General features: G+C 45.1%; 1 protein-coding gene across 1 annotated transcript in view; it reads left to right on the top strand.

Moving 5' to 3' along the window:
• Nceh1 (neutral cholesterol ester hydrolase 1) overlaps positions 1 to 14,427 on the top strand; it is a 62,908-nt gene extending 48,481 nt beyond the window's left edge. Inside the window, exons 4-5 of the mRNA XM_048452631.3 lie at positions 9,072 to 9,243; positions 10,792 to 14,427. Of these exons, the coding sequence (XP_048308588.3) occupies positions 9,072 to 9,243; positions 10,792 to 11,409 (790 nt within the window). The 3' untranslated portion in view covers positions 11,410 to 14,427. The remainder of the gene's footprint in view (positions 1 to 9,071; positions 9,244 to 10,791) is intronic.
• The last annotated feature ends 7,753 nt before the right edge of the window (positions 14,428 to 22,180 follow it).

Below are 22,180 nucleotides of genomic sequence, written 5' to 3'. Positions count from 1 at the left end.
AAGAGTCTAAATTTCTAAATTCTTATATAAATCACTCAGGAAGTATAGTATTGTGGTTTATTATGTAAACCTAGCATTTGACTAGAGACGGGAGTTGCTATGCGTTCAGGGCCAGTCTGGGCTGTGTAACAATTTCTAGGCCGATCTGGGCTGTACAGTAAGGCCCTTTGTCTCAGAAAACAAGGTTAGGGAGGCTGGCTCAGTAGACAGAGTGTTTTCTGTGCAGCATGAGGACCCGGCTTCCATCCCCAGCCCTCATAACAACAACAACAACCAAACAAAAAAGCGGTGCATGCTAAATTCCAACCCTGAGGAAAAGACAGGAGAATTTGGAGGCTTGTGAGTACGGTAGTCTAACTGGATTGCTGAGTCCTGGGTTCACTGAGAGACCTTGTCATAAAAAATAGAGAGCAATAGAAAAAATAGCCAGTGCTCACCTCTGATCTCACACATTCATAGGAGCATGAACTAACACACACATATACCACAGACACACATACCACACACATGCATACACATACACACAGACACACAGAGATATACATACACAAAGACACAGACACACAAACCACACACACCACACACAGACACACAGACACACACATACACACCACACAGACAGACATACACAAAGACACACACATAACACACACACACACACACACACACACACACACACACACGTGCTAAGTAGACATGTAGGCGGCGGCGTGGGGGCTGACTCCAGATTAGAGGCTGTAGAGACCTCCTGCCTTCCTGATTACAGAAGCGGAAATAGAGAAAGCTGCTAACGCCAAGTGATAGACAGTGAGGGCACCGCCTGCTTATGTCACCGTTCTCCCTTCCCTCTGACATCTTATTCATGGCTCTCCTCTCTCTTCCCCACTGCAGACCTGAGGTCTAAGGCACTCCTTCCCGCTCTAGTCTGTGTGAAAAACTCTCTCCTGAGGCACCAGGCAGCCCCACCCTGTGGACGGATGCCTGGGACCACACAGCAGGGCTGAGGAGCCTGCCTGCCACCTCAGATTTAGCTGAGTTTTCTTTGTACATCCCTGAGGCATTTCTGAACCTGCAGCTAGGCCTCCCAGATCACCGAGGATTCTTGTTGAAGCTCAACAAAACAGGAATCATCTAACAAACTGTGTCTTTAGGCATGGACCACTGGCCAGGGACAGAATCCCGAAGGAGCCAAGCCCTGAGAGTGAGGCCGTAGAATATGATGGCGAGGAAGCTCGAGGGCCCTTCAATAGTCTCGGTACTATAGTTACTCAAAGGCCTAGAGAAGGAAGGAAGGAAGTCGGGCCTGCTTACTTGGCACTGGGAGAGTCTTGTTCATTGCGGGATCTTCTTTCCTTGCCCTCGGGACTTCGGTGTCAACCATGGACAACACACCCTGAGCCCTGAGCTCTTTCTACCTGCCCTTCTCTACCTCGAAGCCTCCTGACTCCAGTGGAACAGGTGTTCCTTTTGAGTCTAGACTTAGAGAACACAGAAGGGTAGATGAGATGGATTCAAAGTCTTTAGAGGCTAAAACTCAGAAGCAACAGCTTTCTTCTTAATTTCCCATGTGCTTACTGTACACAAAGGGATCCAGATGCTCGTCTACCTGGGCGGTGGGAAGAGAGGGGGACCCAGTGCAGGGCACCTTCAGGTAGTTCACTGGAACTCATAAGCCAAGTGCAGTGGCTTCTTATCTTCAGCATCCGTCCCCTGGGGCAGGGAGTGGCATCATGGCTTTGCTTCCTGTGCACTGTGGTTTGGTTTGGTGAAGATTATGTCCCTGGAAGCTGGTGGGTAAAGGCTGGGGCAGCCTGGAAATGAAATTACCTCATGTGATAGAAGCAAGTGCCGAAGGTTGGAATTTCTATAAATGTGTTGGCTGGGGTCAGGAATATGCCTGTTGGCTAACTTAAAGGCCTTTGATTTTAAGAAGCAGGTAAAGCTAGGGCCTGCTTCTCATTGCCCTGCGTTGTTCCTTTGCGGTGACCACATAGCAAATGGACATTGTGTAGCTGGGGCATGTGAAGGTGCCGTGTGTCGAATTTACATATTCTTATTTGTATCACCAAGGGCCATCTTATTTTGTGTCTATAAAGTAGGGTATTTCCAACATACTGCCTTCTAACCTCTGTTTTGTTTAGTAAATAACATAAATACAAAGACTGTAAGATATAGGGACGAGAGAGATTTTCATATCTTTCTTTCAAAGAAGAAATATGAGATAATTTTGTTAGTCAGGGTTCTCTAAAGGAACAGGTTGATAGAATGTACTTGTATGCATGTATGTATGTATGTGTGTATGTATAACTGTATATATAAAGAGGATTTATTAGCGTGGCTTGTAGGTTGTGATTTGGGTAGGCAAACAGTGGCCATCTCAGACAAAATGAGCCCTCACAATAGTAAAGCAGGGTGTGATGGCTATTCTTGGTTGTCAATACACATAGGATGTTGGATAATATTAACTTCTGCAAGGGATTTATCATGCCACCCTTTTCTGATGAGAAAATTTTCAAGATTTTTCTTTTAATTAAATAATTTAATTTTCTACATTTATATGCCATCTTACAAAGCTGCCTTAAACCACATCCCATCCCACCGGATGCCAGGCACAGCTCTAGGCTCCTGTTGCGAATCTGGTCACACAAGATGCTGACGTACTCAGACTCTGATGGTCACCAGAGTCTAAGCACTGGAGACTTTAAGCCCTTGTTTTATTCTCCATAAAATTTTGACCTACAGACTTCCAAAGGCTCAGTGCTTTAATGGGATGCCACGCAGTGCCCACGTGCGTAAGTAGCTTTGGGTATGTGCAACCTGAAAACCACATGGTAACCACTGTGAAGTATGCCTCGCTTTGTTCTCTTCTTTGTGGAAGCCATGGAGAGATAGTGTGCTCTAATGTGTGAGGCCCTGAGTTCCAACCCCTACACACACACACACACACACACACACACACACACACACACACCTGTATCGGGAGACAAATGTGCACACACACGGCTCCATGTTGCGTCTGTAGACAACCTGTGATTGAAAAATCGCCATGAGCTGGTGGAACCTGGTCCCAGTGCTTCACACTGAGCCCGTGGATCCCTCTTTAGCCTCTTTAATCATGCCAAGAGAGGAAACTAGAAGCGCATGGTTGCCTGAGTTGCCTGGGCTCCTCCTTTACCAATGGCTGAGTGTCTTGGTTGAGGATAAAGTTGAGGCAGCTGAGATGAACACCTGGAACTGAGGTCTCTCAGCCTATCAGATATGTCTCAGGAAGGCATTTCCTATTCCCAGTCTAGGGGACCAAATGTAGGACCTGATGCATTCTAGGCATCTAGAGGGCGCTACTGTGAGCCCTCTGAAGTCTTTTGTTGTTGTTTGAGACAGGGTTTCTCTGTGTAACAGCCCTAGCTGTCCTGGAACTAGCTCTTGTTCCACAAAGATCTGCTCACAAAGATCTGCTTGCCTCTGCCCCCGAGTGCTAGGATTAAAGGCATGCGCCACCACGGCCCAGCCAGCCCTGTGAAGTCTCAAGCTGGGATCAGCGATTTGGGAGGTTCCCATTGTTTGAAAAGACTTCACTTCTGAACTCTGACACTTGATGTCTAAGATTTTGGTGGAACCCCCCCCCCCATATCTACCAAATCTTTTGAGCCCCAACCCTGTGTGTGTTCACATAGAGGTCAAAGGACAACCATAGTGCCCTTCCTCAGGATGCGTCCTCTTTTTCTCCTGAGACCAAGTCTCATGTAGCCAAAGCTGGCTTTGAACTTGTGACACAGTTGAGGATGCTCTTGCACTTTGAGGCCCCTGCCCTGACCTCTTGAACTGCAGGTTTCCAGGCATGTGCTGCCAGGCCTGGGTCTGTGGTGATGGGAATGGACCCAGGGCTTCCTGCATGGTAGGCAAACACTACCATCCGAGCTCCATCCCAGAGCCCACTGTACGGGCCTTTAATAGGAAATAACTTTGTTAAAGGACTACGCAGGTTGTTCCTCTGTGGTCATCTCTAACAGAGGACAGGAGCTGGATGTAACTAGTAACCATTTTGGATGTGCCCTCCTGAAGATACAGGGTAAGGTAAGCCTTCTGAGGGTCCCAAGGTGAATTTATTAATTTTTCTTGGGAGGGGTACGGAGGAGGAGTAGCTGGAAAGTCTGTGGGCCCTTTCTCTGTTGCTCTGAGTCACCAGGAAGATGATTTCATTCTCGACTATCATACAACCTTTCACCTACCTGGCACGCCCTGAGGTAAACAGCATCAGGCCTGGTTTCCAGGTTCTGCTATTTTTGAAGGACAATGCTTGTTCCAGCCTTGCTGGACACTAGTGATGTCTCGATTATCAGTCTTTCTACGTTGCCTCCTTTCCCTGGCCACTGGAGTTAACATTAAATGAAGTGTTAGGAGCTAAAGGGCGAGAGCTTGCAATGCATGAAATTCTGGTTTCCGTGCTTTGCACCACTTAAACTATGCCTGTAATTCTGGCGCTCAGGCAGGAGGGTCAGACGTTCAAGGTCATCCCCAGCTGCATGGTTTGAGCATAGTCTGGGATACATGCATGAAACATGTCTCAGCAAAACAAACAGAGCCTGAGCTCACAGGGCCGGTGCTCAGCGGAACTCTTTGACATATTCTGACATATTCATATTTCTTCTTGAGAAATTTGAGGTATCTGAGTTACAATTTATTGTTAGAGACCTTGGCTCCAAGAAAGGAGGGGAATAAAGGAGCTGTTGATGGAAATGTCATTTAAAGTGAGAAGTGGGGGCTTTTGATGAGAAAGTAATGGGGAAGGGTCCTGGGGACAGAAAGGGGACCAATGTCTGCTATGGAAGCAGGAAGCGGAGGAGGAGGGGGCAGCATGTGATGTGGTTCTGATGTTTCTGACCTGGTGCAACACTGGGATTTCTCGGGGATTTTTCTTCTAAGATAGATGCAGGGTTTCTGCCCACAGTAGTAGAATTGGAATATTTGCAGCAGGGCTCACACCTCAGTATTTTTGAAAAGCAGCATTAGGTAAATAAAGTGCAGGCAGAGTTTAGAAGGAGTGTGTGTGTGTGTCATGTTTGGGGTTTTCATCTTTTTGTTTGTTTTTGTTTTTCGAGACAGGGTTTTTCTTTGCAACTTTGGAACCTGTCCTGGAACTCGCTCTGTGAACCAGGCTGGCCACGAATTCTCAAAGACCTACCTGCTTCTGCCTCACAAGTGCTGGGATTAAAGGCGTGCAGCACCACCACCCGGCTATGTTTGGGGTTTTGATTGATCATTTGTGTCTTGAGACACTGTCCTGCATATATAGTTCTGACTGGCCTGTAGTAGCTATGGAGATCGGCTAGCCTTAGGCTTTCGGCATTCCTCATCCCCAGCCTTTTTAGTGCTGGAATTACATATGTGTGCAGGTTACCACAGTGCTGGAGTTACATGTATGCAGATAACCACAGTGCTGGATTGCCACAGAGTTGGAGTTACATATGTGTACAGAGTACCATATCTGGTGAGGAAGATAATATGAATTATTTTGGGTAAGGTTTTGTGTTTGGTTATGATGTTACTTTTGTTGGTAGCTAAGGTTGACCTTGAATTTCTGTTCTTCTGGCCTCTATAGCCTGAGTGCTAAGTACACAGATGTGTCTCACCCCTCCTGTTGAGGAAAAGAATGTTATTAGTGTGTAGTAATTTTGTATTGGAAATAATTGCTGATCACCAAATTCATGACAAATGATGTGAGATACCAAACCTGGTTAGAGGATTTGCTGCACAGATCAGGGAATGTGAAACTTCAGTGTTGTGGCCTTGGAAGGATATAGATATGTTTTAGAATGTGTTTTTTTTTATTAATACACACACACACACACACACACGCCCACAATCACACAGTAGATTCAGGGGTTCCTAGTCATTCTTAGCAAATTTGTTATCAGTTCCTAGTCATTCTTAGCAAATTTGAAACCTTGTCTCTAAAAGGGAGAGGGGGCAGAGAGAGGGAGGATAGAACCTATCAATAACATATGTAAATACATAAACATATGCAAATATATAAACATGTAAATATATAAACATATGTAAATATATAAACATATGTAAATATATAAACATGCAAATATATGAGCGTGCAAATATATAAACATATATACATTTACACATATACAAGTATATAGGTATATACAAGTATGCATGCATATATGCATATACAAGTATATATGTAAATGTATAAGCATATGCAAATATATAAACATGTAAATATATAAGCAAATGTAGAGTGTGGGTTGAGTAAAATATATAGAAAAGAAAGTAAAGGGTAAATACAAGGGAAGGAAGAAGTCCGGGTGCAGGTACTGGGCACGAGTTACTAAAGAGGATATAAGGGCTAATCGTTTTTCTCGTCCTAACTGTTATGGTAATAATAAAACGCTGCAGGCCCCCAAGTGGCAGCAGTGGGCAGCGGGTCCTGAGACCGTGGTGACTACGAAGGCAGCCAGTCCCAGGCAGGGAGCTCCCGAGTGCTCATGTGGTACATGAGGGCCACAGGGTCCTAGGCAGGAGCCGCGTGGTGGGTGGAAGACCGAGATGAAGCAGCCAGTCCCGTGAGGAGCCGCGGCTGCGGCAGGTGAGAGACAGACAGACAGGCACACCATGCAGGGTGAGGTTCGATATTTAGTGGGTTATAGCATTATGACCTGTTTGTTTTCAGGATTGTTCATCTCATTTGCTCAGCGAGCTACTAACTGGCAAGATTAATCAATAGGTACCTGTTGTCCCAGGCTTTATTTTGTGCCACCCGAACAGTGCTGAAAGGTTGGCTTAATGCGTGTGCACACGCTGGTCACGCGGGTGCTGACGTCCTGTAAAACTAGCGCTGCTGTTTGTCATGATCCAGTGGCCGTGCAGGCTGGTCTGATGTCAGCCTGGCATACAAACCAGACTCATCCGAAAGGCGGGAACCTTAGCTGAGAAAACGCCTCCATAAGACCCAGCTATAAGGCATTTTTTCAATTAGTGCCTGATGGGAGAGGATCCAGCCCATTGTGGGTGGTGTCATCCCTGGGCTGGTGGTCCTGGGTTCTATTTTGAAAGCAGGTTGAGCAAGCCACTTGGAACAAACCAGTAAGCTGCACCCCTCCATGGCCTCTGCATCAGCTCCTGCCTCCAGGTTCCAGCTCTGCTTGAGTAAACCCTTTCTTCCCCAGCTTACTTTTTGCTCATGGCGATTTGTCACAGCAATAGATAGAAACCATAGCTCAGACGGTAATAGAATGGAAAAAAACACATTATTTTTGTGACTTGACTCCTGAGGTACACCTGTTTGGCGGGTTTTGTTTGTTGTTTTTTTCCAGTCAGAAATTACTTGGAAGAGTAGGGATAAATGCAATCTTGAGAGATGTCGCCACCTAGTGGAATAAATGGTGTAACCGCTCACACCCATGGAGGAGTTCTCTCTCTCTCTCTCTCTCTCTCTCTCTCTCTCTCTCTCTCTCTCTCTCTCTCTCTCTCGTTTTTTGTTTGTTTGTTTTATGGCAAGGCCTCACCGAGTCTCCCAAACTGGGTTTGAACTCCTCATGTAACCCAGCAGGACTTTTGAAGTTGGGATTTTGCCTCAACTTCTTAAGTGTCTGAGATTGCAATGTGCCCAGCCCGAGGCACTGCTTGAAGTTAGTTAGCCCCAGAAGCAAGTGGAATTACAGTCAAAATTCCCAGTTAAGGCTCAAAGGGAAGGTGAAATTCAGCACAGGAGGGGCTGGAGACTGAGCCGGTGCAGACTGAGCTGTTGGTTTTGTTGCCTGTTGTGCGTGGCCTTGTCAAGATCAGAGTTCTGAAACACCTTACAGAAAAAGATGAAGAACTCTGCCCTTGCAACATGTGTCCTAGGAGGGGCCCCAGAAATGCTCCACAAGGAAGGTCTGGACGAGGCTCTGCTAAATTAGCCTTCCTTTTCCAGTTAAAAACGACATTTAACCAGCGTTCCAGCAAGCGCATGCATTCCTGGCTTTAGCAGTGAGCTGGCACAGATCTCTTCAGCAGAGATAGCTGCATTTATTTATTGTATCTATCAAATGAATTGTGGTAGACGTGAGACTAGAGAATTAGTTAATGCCATTTAGTTAGCTTTTAACCCAGAGCTGCCATGAGCGGTGTGTAGACGTCCAGAAATCCGTTATGGAGCTGCCGTGTCCTAAAAAGGGGGCCTGCACATTGCATCTCGTGGGAAGTTCCGTGTCTGAAGCTGGTTTGGTTTTGCCTTGTTTGGTTTTGACATAGGATCTTGCTGTGTAATCCAGGCTAAGCTCAACCTGTAGGGGCTGCAGAGCTTCTTGAAGTCATAGTCTCCAGCCCCCTCCTGGGAACCAGGAACGTTAAACACACAGGGCTGTCTCTTTGAAGAAAGATATAACCTGATTTCCTCCGAAAAGCCTGAGAATGGTTGAGGTTAATAGCCCGGTGACCTTGGTTCTGTCTCTGTGACCGAGACCTCCAGGCCCTTAAGACGTCGCCTGCAGTCCATCTATAGAACCCTTCTTTATGGGGGAGGTCACGTGTACTTTATGTGGTTATAAAGTTTCGGTACAGATATTCCCTAAGCTTTGTTGTGCACCAGGAAGCTTTGCTCCAAACTGTGCTGCACTTCAATACGCCTGAAATAACCTGTCCAGTGTCAGGTTCTTGGAGTTCGAACCAACAGCCGCTACTGAGTCATGATGAGCAGGACTTCTTGCCTCACACCGTTTGACACTCTGCTGAAAACGCCCTGCAGAGACAGCTGTGCTCACAGGCCAATGTGATGGTGGTAACCCCCCAATTGAGACTCCCTCAGGTGACTCTTGGCTGTGCCAAGCTAACAGCGGAACATAACCAGGAGAGCCAGCCTGGGCATTTATCTTCTAAGGACTTTGGTTAGTGCCGGGTTACCAACTCTACCTATTTTACAAGGAAATAAATGATTTATTTTTATGTTTTACATTTATTTTAATTTCTTCTCTTTTTCTGGCTTTTAGAAATTTCATTTTGTCTCTGTCAATGTGGAGTCACCTTTAAAGTGTGGTGGTGACGTCCTAAAATGAACTCGGCTTTTGTCTTCGCAGGTACAGGCTAGTCCCACAGGTCTACTTTCCTGAGCAAATTTACGACGTCGTCCGTGCCACAAGATACTTCCTGCGGCCAGAAGTCTTAGACAAGTACAAGGTGGACCCTGGCCGAGTTGCTGTTTCAGGGGACAGTGCCGGTGGGAATCTGGCCGCTGCCCTTGGACAGCAGGTAACAGCAGGGCCTCGGGGTGCTTGCTGGAGCAGGGTTGGGGAGGGTTGAACATGCCCTGCGGACGCTCCTGCACTCCTAGGGGCTGCTCAGCATGGGGCTAGCACCCTCACGGCTGCTCTGGGAGCTTCCTTGAAGGGGGCGCTGAGGAGGGTCTCTGAAGAGGCTCAGGAAGATGTGTGGGCATGAACCAGCCCTGCCTACCTGGCACGGTGTGACTTGCAGAATGGGATATTTTGACTTAAATTTCCATGCCTGTGATTGTTTTCGTCGAGTTTTAAGAGAAATTAAAACACCAAGCCATTTTCCAAAGTTTCATTTATTTTTATTATTATTTGATGTTTTTGGCTTGTTTTTTGAGATAGGGGATCATGTAGCAGCCCTGGGTAGTATCAGATTTTCTATGTAATTTAGGATGGCCTTGAACTTCTGATCCTCCTGTCCCCACCTCCCAAGTATTGAGATTACAGTTCCACACCACCACTCCCAATTTATTTGTGTTTTGAGACTTTGTCTTACTATGTAGCCCAGGCTGGACTAGAGCTTCTGGTCCTATTGCCTTAGCCATCTGGAGTGCTGGGGTTGTTGGTGTATGCCACCGTGCCTGGCTCATAGGCCTCAAAGATAGACAGAATTTGGGGTCCACCTTGGAGAGCTGTAAGTCCATGCCTGAATCCCTCTGTTCTATGAGCCTTGGAAATGTGAAGATGATGTCATCCAAGGGTTCAGTGAGACCACGTGCACACAGTTCTCACATACATCTTACCAGGAGATGGGTTCTAAAACCAAGTGAGGGTTCTTAGTTACCGTGAGTCCTGCATCTCCTTTTGAGATGTGGGATACATAAGCAGAATTTTAAGTGCTGGATTTACAAAGTGGGACAATATCGTCACCCCATGCAGAGTCACAGGTGAACCCCTTCCACGTCGGGCTTCCTCTGAGCATGCGCTCATTGCTCGCCTGCGTGAACTCACTGTGCCGGCATCGAGACCAGAAGCTTCTGTCGCCAAGTGCCTGTGAACCCTGGAGTCCCACTATCCCTGTATTCACGCTCTATCCTTCTCTAAAGGAGGAAGATTTGTGATCCCCCCCCCAATTCAGAAGTCATTGCCATTTGTTGTCTAATAGGAATAAAAAGTTCGGTTACCATGAGTCTTCCCATCTCCTTTTGAGATGTGGGATACACAAGCAGGATTTTAAGTGCTGGATTTACAAAGTGGGACAATATCGTCACCTCATGGAGAGTAAAGTCCATAATTTACTCACATGTAATGTGCACCAAGGTGTGTAAGTACTAAAAGATAGATAGAAACAAGTAGAGCATTAATGGGGACTTAGAGACCCCAGGGGCTGTGTAACAGTGAGCTCACTCAAAACTGTAAGTCCCAAACAGTAAACGTTCCTTAGGAGCTGTCGGCAACTTAGCTTGGTGATACGCAATGCTTTATTTAATTCTAAAAAAACCACTCATTTATTTAAACCATTCTGTAAACTGCTTTCTATAAAAGTATCCAATGCAAATAAAACAATATGTTTCTTCTTTTCTAGTTTACTTCCGTTGACAGCCTAAAAAATAAGCTCAAACTGCAGGCGTTAATCTACCCGGTCCTCCAGGCTTTGGATTTCAACACACCGTCTTACCAGCAGAACATGAACACTCCAATCCTGCCCCGCCACATCATGGTGAAGTACTGGGTGGACTACTTCAAAGGCAACTATGACTTCGTGCAGGCAATGATTGTGAACAACCACACGTCACTGGATGTGGAAAAGGCGACAGCCCTGAGGGCCCGTCTCAACTGGACGTCCCTGTTGCCCCCGTCCATCAGAAAGAACTACAAGCCCGTGGTGCAGCCCACAGGTGACGCCAGGATCACCCAGGAGATCCCTCAGCTGCTGGATGTCGCTTCCTCCCCGCTCGTCGCAGACCAGGAGGTGCTTCAGCGCCTGCCGAAGACTTACATCCTCACCTGTGAGTACGACGTCCTGCGGGATGACGGGATCATGTATGCTAAGCGCCTGGAGAGTGCAGGTGTGAACGTGACCTGGGACCACTTTGAGGATGGCTTTCACGGTTGTATGATTTTCACAAGCTGGCCGACTAACTTCTCTGTGGGCATCCGGACTAAGAATAGTTACATCAAATGGCTGGATCAAAACCTGTGACGAAGTAACCTCCTCAGATGCGCGAGGCCCTCGACCTCCGTTCGCTTTGGAAGGATCGGCTCCTCTCCTTTGTTTCTCATGTGTATTGGAACCTGTTCCCTGCAGACCTTATGATAATCTACGTTGTAAATTGACTCGGCCATTTTCTCTATTCTTTATTGTCGTCCGCGTGGTTTGAGGAGCTAGAATTAGCCCTAGGTCCTGTCTCTGTTGTGTGCTTTCCACAAGAACTTTTCCAGCGGTGGGTGTGGTAATGACTTCTGGAGAACTGAATAAACGTGAGCTTTTTCTTCAGTTCCCCTGTTGACGTGGGTGCAGAGCAGGGTCCCGGCACTCGGGCGCTCTGAGGCAGTGCCAGGACGGCCTCTGACAACGGCTGTGTTTCCTGTGGGAATTTTCACAGGATTTCTAGCAGGATGGACTTCTCAAAGGCTTTTCTTCCCTCAGAGTGTTAATTTATGAGCAGGATGCTGTACATTCAGTGCGGGCTAAAAGGAAACTTGAAAGTTTCTTTCTGCTCCTATTCTGGAAAAGGAGATGGTGCATGTCCTTGATGTGTCCCTGGGAAAATCTTTTGGAGACAAACTTGTTTAGATGTAGAGTAGGTTTCTTATTATGAAGTAAGTAAAGATAGAAAAACCAAACAGCCTCTTGTTACTTAAGAATACTCTCCTGGCATAAACTACTAAGAGTGGTGTGTATATATTTGGGATAGTGAAGAAATAAATTATGCTTAATAATACCTTAAAATTATGAGAAATACTTTTAGAAGTCTAGTCCATTTTTGGAAGAAGGGCTAGTCCATTCTTGAAAACCCAATTTGTTCATGTGTAGCTGAAAATTAGATAATTTTGGCATAGTGTGTTGTTTATTTTTTAAGTTATTTATTGTTAATATACATAGCTAAACAGAATTTTTCTGAAAGACATCTATTATAAAAAATTTAAGATAAAAAATATTTTTAAAAGAAAAATACCATAGAGTTATATCCACATGTAATTTTGTGAGGAGCTAGGTAGTAGTAGTAGTAAGGATTAAATACTTCAATATTTATATGCATATGCAAATTAGGATAATTAGAAACTTTTTTACCTAGTACAGACATCCAAGTAATGCTGTCTGACCATCCTAATCCAAATCGGAACTATACCAAAATCCAGAATTTTGAGTCTGGTCTGATGGCACAGATAGAAAATTCCAAACCATGGAAGTTATTTTGTGTATAAAATTATTAAACCTGTTGTGTACAGCTACCCCCAGGCCACGTAGGTAAGGTGTATAAAAAGCACAGATGAATGTCTCAATTAGATTTGGGTCCTATTCTCAAGATATATTTTATACATATGCAAATATCCCAAAGTCTAGAATAATTAAAACTCTGAAATGTTCTGGTCCCAAGACTTTCAGACGAGGGATACCCGACCTGTAGTTTAATAACTGACAGGTATGCATGATCATCTGTGCCCATGACGGCCAGGAGAACCGTCATGGCATCTCCCTGGGTGAAGGGCAGGCGCCAGCACTGCCCACTCCCTGAGTTTCTCCATTTAGCTCTAGAATTTCCAAACTGCCCAGTCTTACCATCATAAATGGTCTTCACTGCCAGTGTGGGCGTCTTGGGCATAGGAAGGAATTACAGATCAGATTTGAGTTGAACACCCAGCCCTCCTTCCTGTTGCTCCAACTTCTGCCCCCGATCCGTGCTGCCTTTCAGGACTGTACAGAGAACACTCAGTCAAGCCATGGTCCAGGTCACCGCGGAAGAGAGCAGCAGAGCCTCCCACTTCACAAAGGAGGGGTCTTTCCTGTTTCCAGCAACGAGGCAACAAATGGACACTTTTACTCTGACTTTCATTTATCGTAAAAGCTACTTTATATATAAACAGATGTAGCGGTGTGTGTGTTTGTGTGTGCTGTGTGCGTATGAAAATACTGTTATAGATAACCTTGCTGATGTGCTCGGTCTCCCTTTTGTCTGAAATCTGAGCGCAGAACTACTATATCTTTGAGGTCACTTCTGACATCAGTCTTCCCTCTGCTAATTTTTGATAGGTCGTAATTCTGAATACACCAACACGCTCGTCTCTAAACCCTGATTTTGCTTATGAATAGGTTTTTAAAAATTGGCCACATAGAATCAGTGCCTCCACAGGGTTACCTCTGTTCACATTTAGGATATAAATTGATGCCCATCTTCAACTGAGGTTATGGGGAAAAAATCACGGGGTGTTTTTAAAGCCTGAGATTTTAGTTCTTGCTTGAGTGACAGCCAGCTTCTCACGGTGCTGGGTACGCCATCCAGGTCCTTCCATACTTGATAAAGTGCTTTACCCTCAGCTATGCCTGGAGCTTCATCGCTGTTTTCGTCTACACCATTTAAAGGTGTGAAATATATTTTGATTTTACCTCGAAGAAAGGAGAAAATGTAACATATTCACAAAATTCCTTAAAATGGCATTTTCTTCCCCAACTGTGAGCCAAATTCTACAAAAATCACAGACAATAAATGTTTGCAGATGTCTGAGGAGCTCTCAAAGATGAAAAGGGAATGAAGGGGACAAAGGGACCACCCTGAATCTGATAGCATACTTGGGGTTTTATTCTTAGAGGTTTGTTATGTTCCACAAGCGATCTCTTTTCAGTATAATGTAGCTTGGTTTTGTTTTCTTGTTGTATGAAATGTTACACTTTAGAATACTAAGATCTTTGAATCAGAACTTTAACAAATGAAGGAGAATCTTGAGGTGCTGCAGACTGTGATGTACGATTCCTCGTGGGGTGTTCATGCTCATTTGTGAGAACTTGAAGACTTGCCTAATGATGGTGAATGGACTGTTTTGTGCACGACCTTTTAACCTTTGGCTTTTTGTTTGCCAATTCCCACTACAAAGGGGAAGGCAGATTTTATGAAGAGTTTTAGGAACAAATACATTTTATGGACTGAAGATCCAGTATGGCACTGGGAAAGTCTGTTTGTGTTTGGAATCTTGTTTGGAAATAAAATGGGTTCACCTGGAAGTTTTCCTCTGTCCCTTTCCCTGCCCACACTCTCTGGTTCCGACTGGAGTCACTGGCCACTTTCTTTGTGTCCAGGTCACAGCCTGAATCCTCTCCCCTAGACTGATTCTAGCTGTCTTTGTGTCCTCCCTGTGACACTAACTTCTTGTCTCAATGCACTTTATTTGTCCCTGTCCAAGTGAACCTGCCATAGGCTGACCCTTGTCTGTGAAGCCCCTCGTCTACCCTCAATGCTAATATAGAAAAGATGAGTGTGGGCTTGAACCATTGCAACCAGAGGAGAATCAGTTCTGAAAACAAGGTATTAAACTGACTCTAACAGACTGGAATATATCTTTTTTATGATTTATTTATTTATTATGTATACAGTGTTCTGCCCACTTGTGTGCTTGCAGGCTGGAAGAGAGCACCAGATCTCATTATAGATGGTTGTGAACCACCATGTGGTTGCTGGGAATTGAACTCAGGACCTCTGGAAGAAAAGCAAGTGCCTTTAACCTCTGAGCCATCTCTCAAGTCCCCAGACTTGAATATGATACTTACTTCATATCAGTATTGTCTTAATCACTATTTTCTTGCTATGAAGAGACACCATGACCAAGGCAAATGTTAAAAGACAGAGAGTATTTAACTGGGGACTTGCTTCCGGCTTCTGAGGCTTAGGGCATTATCATTATGCCAGGAAGCAACACATTCCACTTCCTGGACCCCGTAGGCTTGTAGCCATATAATGATGTGAAAATATATCAGTTCAACTTCAAGATCCCCATAGTGTTTTAGTCTCAAGACTTTGAAAGTCCAAAGTCTTTTCTGAGACTCAAGGCAATCTCTTAAGTGTAACCCCACGGTTAACACTATTTTTGCAAAAGCAAAAAGCAAATCACATAGTTCCAACATACAGTGGCACAGAATATACATTACCATTCCAAAAGGGAGAAAAAGGAGCATAGGGAGGAAATACTGAACCAAAACAAGATCAAAAACCAAACTGCATCTTTGTTTCTAATATCAACGCATTCTTCAGATCTCCAGCTCCTTTCAGCATTGTTGACCGCCACATACTTCCGGTTGGGTTCACTCCCTCTTAGCAGCTTAGCTTCCCAAATAGCCCTGCCATTTCCATCATCTTAGGGTCTCCAAGGCAATCCAGACTTCACCTTTATAGCTTCATTCAATGACCTATTTAGGCCTCCATTCAGGGGCACCCCTGACATATGCCTGGCCTCAACAGCTTTCCTTAGTCGCAGAGGAATAGCCCATAATCCCTTCCTTATATGCTCGACTCTAAAGTCAGAAATCACGTGGCTGCACTGTGAAGTTCTGCTGCTTGCTGGGGCTGGGACGTAGCTCCTTGTTCAGTTACATGTACACCAGCAGCCTGTGGTCCGTGGTCTCCTTCACTACCTAAGCAGCCTGTGGTCCGTGGTCTCCTTCACTACCTAAGCAGCCTGTGGTCCGTGGTCTCCTTCACTATCTAAGCTCTTCTTCAGTTCTTTTTCACAAATTGGAGACTGAGCTGGGTGGGGTCTTTCCTTGAGGTCACCACTTCCTTTATTCCGTTTAGCATCAGGGTTTTCTTTCAGTTTTTTATCTCTATGCACTGGATTTAGCTCCATCACACTTCTGGGTGCTCCTTTTCTCAAGCTCTACATTTTCTGTTTCTCTTTGTCCAGTTTGCTCGTTTTCATTGTCAATCTACATAAGAGTGACCACTAATAACCACACAACATGGTCTAGGGTATCTTGAAATCTCCCCTGCCAATGCCATTAATCCAAAACTCTCCAGTTTGGCCTGAGGAAGATTTTTTTGGACATAGAAAGCTTTTTTTTTCTGCAAGTCTCTAAGCCAATTACTAATATTCTTTCCCTCTGAAGCCTCGTGAGTAGGGCCATCATAATCCACATTTCTCTCAACAGCACTGTGTTCCATGCTCCTACTAGGATGGTCCGATAAGCTCCACTCAAAGTGTTCAAACACTTTTCTAGTCCAAAGTCCCAAAGTCTTCCATATTCCTAGGATAAACAGCGTGGTCAGCCTGTCAAGCAATCCCCCACTTCCAGTACCAACTTCTGTCTTAGATACTGTTATATTGCTGTGAGGAGACACCATGGCCAAGGCAATGATTATTATATATTTAGTGGGGGACTTCCTTACAGTTTCAGAGATTTAGTTCATTATCATCATGATGGGGAGCATGGCTGCATGCAGGCAGATACTGGAGCAGTGGCTGAGAGCTATATTTTGATCTATAAGCAGAGAAGTGTCTGGGTTTGGCTTGGGTTTTTGAAACCCCAAGGCCCACCCCCAATGACACACTTCCTCCAACAAGGAACAAGGTCACACCTTTCAATTCTTCTAATCCTTTCAAATAGTGTCACTGTCCGGTGACCAAACATAGGGGCCTGTGGAGGCCATTCTTACTTAAACAACAACAAATATAGGAATTTATAAGGCTTTTTCTCTGGACTGAATCGTATTGAAAACTTTAAAGGACCTGCCTCTAAGGCTTTCACTCAGGGTTCAAAAAAAAAAAAAAAAAAAGATGCTACAGTAAGCGAAAGAACTAAAATCTGAGGGTTAAAGAGAAAAAATCTACTCACAACATATTTTTATATCCATGTCTCCCTACGGTTCTCTCTTCCTGTTCTCTATTCTTATTCTTCTGCCATAACTGTCTATAATTTCTTAGTTCTAACTCTTCTGTCTTGTCCATAACTTCTTAGCTCTAATTCTCTGTCTTGATTCTAATTCCAGTTCCAATTCCCTGCCAACCTTTTCTTCTTCTTCTTCTTCTTCTTCTTCTTCTTCTTCTTCTTCTTCTTCTTCTTCTTCTTCTTCTTCTTCTTCTTCTTCTTCTTCTTCTTCTTCTTCTTCTTCTTCTTCTCCTCCTTCTCCTTCTCCTTCTCCTTCTCCTCCTCCTCCTCCTCCTCCTCCTCCTCCTCCTCCTCCTCCTCCTCCTCCTCCTTCTCCTCCTCCTCCTCTTCCTCCTCCTCCTCCTCCTCCTCTTCTTTTTATCTCTACCAATTTCTGGGACATTTCTGCTCCAACTTTTGCTCCAGCTTCTGTTCTCTTTGTTCTTACACAGCTATAAAGACCCACAAAATCTTGCAAGCATCCATCTGAAGGTCACCTACCATGTCTTAAGCAAATGATGAGAAACAGGGTCGTTCCAACAACTCACAGTGCAATAAATCCAGATAGGAAGAAAAGATCACTTTCTTCCAGTTGGCCCCGAACTAGTGGTCTGCAAACCACAACTGTAAAAGGAGAAGTCTTTTCATTATCTTCTCTATAAAGGTAGCCTTGTAGAACTAAACCAGTAAGAGAAATAAGGAAACTGTGTGTTGTATCCTATACTTTTGAGTGTATAAAACATCTTCAGCATTTTGTGATTAGAGGTTGTAAAGGCCAGGCTTTCTGGGACTGAAGACTTGTTTGTTTACAAATGTGTCCTCAGAGAGAATGCAACAGCAGCTGGAGCTGCAGGACCCGGGGCAGAGGATCCCATTCAGCACTCGCCAAGGCAGAGTGACATTAAGAGCATCTTAAATCTTAAGGTATTTTATCCTTTCCAGCATGTAACCCTACCATAGAAATGGAAGCCTGAAACTCCTTTTTGGGGTTATGAAGTTAGTGTATATTTTGTAGCTAGCCCTGGCCTGCCATGGAGTCTTTTCCCAAGGTGTCTGAACAAAGGCCATAACACTGAGGTTAGCAAAGAGTTCATTATTGTCCCTGGTACTGTATAGGTTACTTTTTACTGTTTATTTATTTACTTTAAAGATTTATTTATTTATTTATTTTGTTTATAGTGTTCTGTCCGCATGTGTGTCTGCAGGCCAGAAGAAGGCACTAGATTTCATTACAGATGGTTGTGAGCCACCATGTGGTTGCTGGGAATTGAACTCAGGACCTCTGGAAGAACAATCAATGCTTTTAACTTCTGAGTCATCTCTCCATCCCTGCTTTCCACTGTTTACCTTGTCCAAACAAATCATACAGCTGGATGCATGTCCTAGTAAATAAGATTGTATTCCTTTGGTAATAGTTTATCTTAAAATCCAATCAGCAAGGTCCCTGGTGTGGCAGACAGGTTTTTGACTGTAGGACTGTTTTCACACATAGCTGGGAAATGTTATCCATACAGCCCAAATGCACAGGGGAAATTGTGCCCAATAAATGATCAAATCGTGCTGAACTGTGGGAGATAAATCCCAAATTTGTAACAGATAGGAGTAAGCTACAGGAGAAATCTACAGCAAGAAACAGCCAGTTCATTCATAAGGCAATAACTTCACTGCGCCTTGCATCTTGACTTAATCCTTCAGCAGAATTCTTGATCCTCATGAGCTCACCTCATGAGAAGATGACTGTATAATTACTGCATGACTCTGCAGTTTGAAGCAGAATTGTTTGTGTTGGTATCGATGGTCACATAGCATTTAACCCATGCTGTAGTTCTAGCCCTCACTGTGTGGGGTAAGGCAGGGGGTCATGGTTTTAAGACCCTGGCACATGCACTAAAAGGTCCATACAAGTGGACAAATTAGGCTTTCCAGTTAATCTGTGGCTATTTAATTCTCTCCTATAAAAGCCTCTGGTGTGTGGTGTGTTTTGTTGGAATGACAGATGTGGGAACTGGAGATACTAGGGAGCTGATGGAGTGTCCGTCGGACATCACACAGAGCTCTGGACCACATAAACCCATAAACCTAGCATGATGAAATCTGCCTGTCTTCTCAGCACTTGGAAATCCAGGCAGGACGATCAGAAATTCAAGGTTATCCTTGACTGTGCATAGGGAGTTTGAGGCCAGCCTGGGCCACATTACACCCTATCTCAAGAAGAACCAAAACAACAACAAAAACCCGCCAATAATTCTAGCCACGTTCCTCTGGGACTTTTAAGTAAAACCTTTTAAACTTTGAAAAACAAGTGAAGTTTTTGGTTTTGTTGCAATTATTGGGCCTCAAACCCAGGGCCTGTACATGTTTTATGAATCTCTGCCACTGAACTATCTCCCAAACCTGATTATTTTAATACTTTTAAATTTTAATTTTTTTTACAACATTTTGAAATTGTGTTTATGTTGTGTGTTTCTGGTCTCCATCATGCCGTGACACATGTGTGGAGGTCAGAGGGCACCCTGAATCCTTTGGGGATCCGTTCTCCCTCCACACTGTGACCCAAACTGGGGTTGTCAGGCTTTGTGACAGACACTGTTTACCCACTGAGCCATCTTGTCAGTTTCTAGTAGTCTTTTAATCTTTTTGTATGCCCCCCGCCCCCAGCAGTACCTTATGTTTTCTGAGGGAGCCACTCTTTAGTCATCTCGGACATTGCTTCCACTATCAGGTTACCCAGCTCGAAAGACTGAAATGTGATTTTTAGTAAACATCCATGGCACTTTCAGCCATGTTGCTCAACACATAATTTTGTCTCATCGGACACTGAGGGCTGGTGTCATCACCTGCCTGTCTGGGTGTTTGTGGCTGGCTCACTGTGAACACTTCAGGTGACACTTGCCCTCTTTTGAGAAGCCAGACTGTGTGACCAAGTTCCCTCCCCCCACTACCTGCAGCTCAGGCCCTTTTGTTCCAGGGTTGTGTTTCCTGTTCTCTCCCTCATCTGTCTGAAATAAACTATTTATTTGCAGGCCCATTCTCAGTTTCCCCTGTGCAGGTTCTGTGAGAGCAGGGACTGTGTCTGCCCTTTCATCAACGCTTAGAGCACACAGCAGACTATTTGTTCTTGGAGGCAGGGTCTCACGAGTCCAGGCCACAGTCTTGCTTTATAACTGATGACGATCTTGAATTTCTTAATCCTTCTTCCCCACTTCCTAAGGGCTGGATTCATAGTTGTGTGTCTTCACGCCTAGTTTAACACAACAGATTTTTAAAAAAAAGTTTGTCCTCCCCAAGAGAAATTCATCTTGCAAGCATTGTATTTTTATTCTCTATGTTTCTCCTCGAAGTAACAAGTTAGCGTTAAATGCAGTTAAGGTGATATGAAATCAGATGGAGAAGGTAATCCTTGACCACACAGCATGAGCTACACGAGGTCCTGCTTCAGACTTATCCACAAAACAAAAATGATTTCTAGAAAATGCAAGTGCTGACTTTTGTGTATCAAAAGCAAACCAGCCTTTTCACCTTCATATGCTGGGGTCGGTCTCAGGGCCTCGTGCATCCTGGGTAGGTAGCACTGGGGTCAGTCACAGGGCCTTGTGCATCCTGGGTAAGTAGTGCTGGGGTCGGTCACAGGGCCTCGTGCATCCTGGGTAAGTAGTGCTGGGGTCAGTCACAGGGCCTCATGCATCCTGGGTAAATAGTGCTGGGGTCGGTCTCCAGGCCTCGTGCATCCTGGGTAAGTAGTGTTGGGGTCAGTCACAGGGCCTCATGCATCCTGGGTAAATAGTGCTGGGGTCGGTCACAGGGCCTCGTGCATCCTGGGTGAGTAGTGCTGGGGTCAGTCACAGGGCCTCGTGCGTCCTGGGTAAGTAGCGCTGGGGTCGGTCACAGGGCCTCGTGCATCCTGGGTAAGTAGCGCTGGGGTCGGTCACAGGGCCTCGTGCATCCTGGGTAAGTAGCGCTGGGGTCGATCACAGGGCCTCGTGCATCCTGGGTAAGTAGCGCTGGGGTCAATCACAGGGCCTCGTGCGTCCCAGACAAGTATAGGCCTTCTCAGCTATGCCCGGTCCCTTTGTACCTCTGTGGGCTGTGAATTAGCTGACAAAGTTCCTTGAAAAGACCTAATGAACACGAGGGATGTAAGCTCAGGTTTCATGACAGATCTTCCACCACCCAAGGTTCAGCTTCAAACCCTCATCTGCTCTGCCGGGCCAGCCTGTGTCTCCATGGCGCTGTGCTGCCCTGTTTCCTGGCCTTCCCCTTCCTTCGCTTGTTTCTCACAGCCCTGTTTTGACTGTTGCCACTTCATCACTTATCCAAACCTGAATTCTTAAAATTTTCTTAATTTTTTTTTTATTTTGGTGATGGGCACGATGATACACATCCCAATACTCAGGAGGTAAGGGCAAGTGGATCTCTGTGGATTCAAGGTCAAACCTGATCTACATAGCAAGTTCCAAACCAACCAGGACTACATAGTGAGATGAGACCGAGACCCTGTCTCAAAACAAAATGAGGGTCCTAGGTATTGAACTGAGGCTGGCAAGTCTGGCATCAAGTGCATGTACCCAATGGGCTACCTTGTTCCTCCCTCCCATCGAAAAATTAATTCCTAAAAATTTTAATAGGTAAACTAGGTAAAGCCCATGCTTTTAATCCCAGCACTCAGGGGGCAGAGACAGGCTGATCTCTGTGAGTTCAAGGCCAGTCTAGTCTACAGAGTGAGTTCCAGGACAACCCAAAGCTTACGCAAAGAAATCCTATCTTAAAAAAAAAAAATTTAATATACGTGTTCCTATATCTTAGGCTGCTCTCACGTTCATTGTCTAGATGTCCCTGAACGTCTGATCCTCCTGCCTCTACCTCCCGAGTGCTAGGATTACAGGTGCATGCCACCATGCCAGGTTTACGCTGTGCTGGGCTTCCTGTGTGCTAGGCAAGTGCCCAACCAACTGACCCATGTCCCTCCTCTCCCCTTCCGTTGTTGTTTAAGAGAGGGTTTCACTTGGTGTCCCATCCTAGCTCAAATGTCCTATGCCACCGCTCAGGCTGGCCTGGAACTCATGGTAAGTCTCCCGCATACACCTCCTAAGTGCTGCAGTTATAGGCGCATGTTATCATG

Source organism: Myodes glareolus, chromosome 20, assembly GCF_982192425.1.
Source record: "Myodes glareolus chromosome 20, mMyoGla1.1, whole genome shotgun sequence".
Classification (NCBI taxonomy): domain Eukaryota; kingdom Metazoa; phylum Chordata; class Mammalia; order Rodentia; family Cricetidae; genus Myodes; species Myodes glareolus.
Note: the sequence above shows the minus strand (reverse complement) of the source record. Positions and strands in the feature narration are given on the sequence as shown.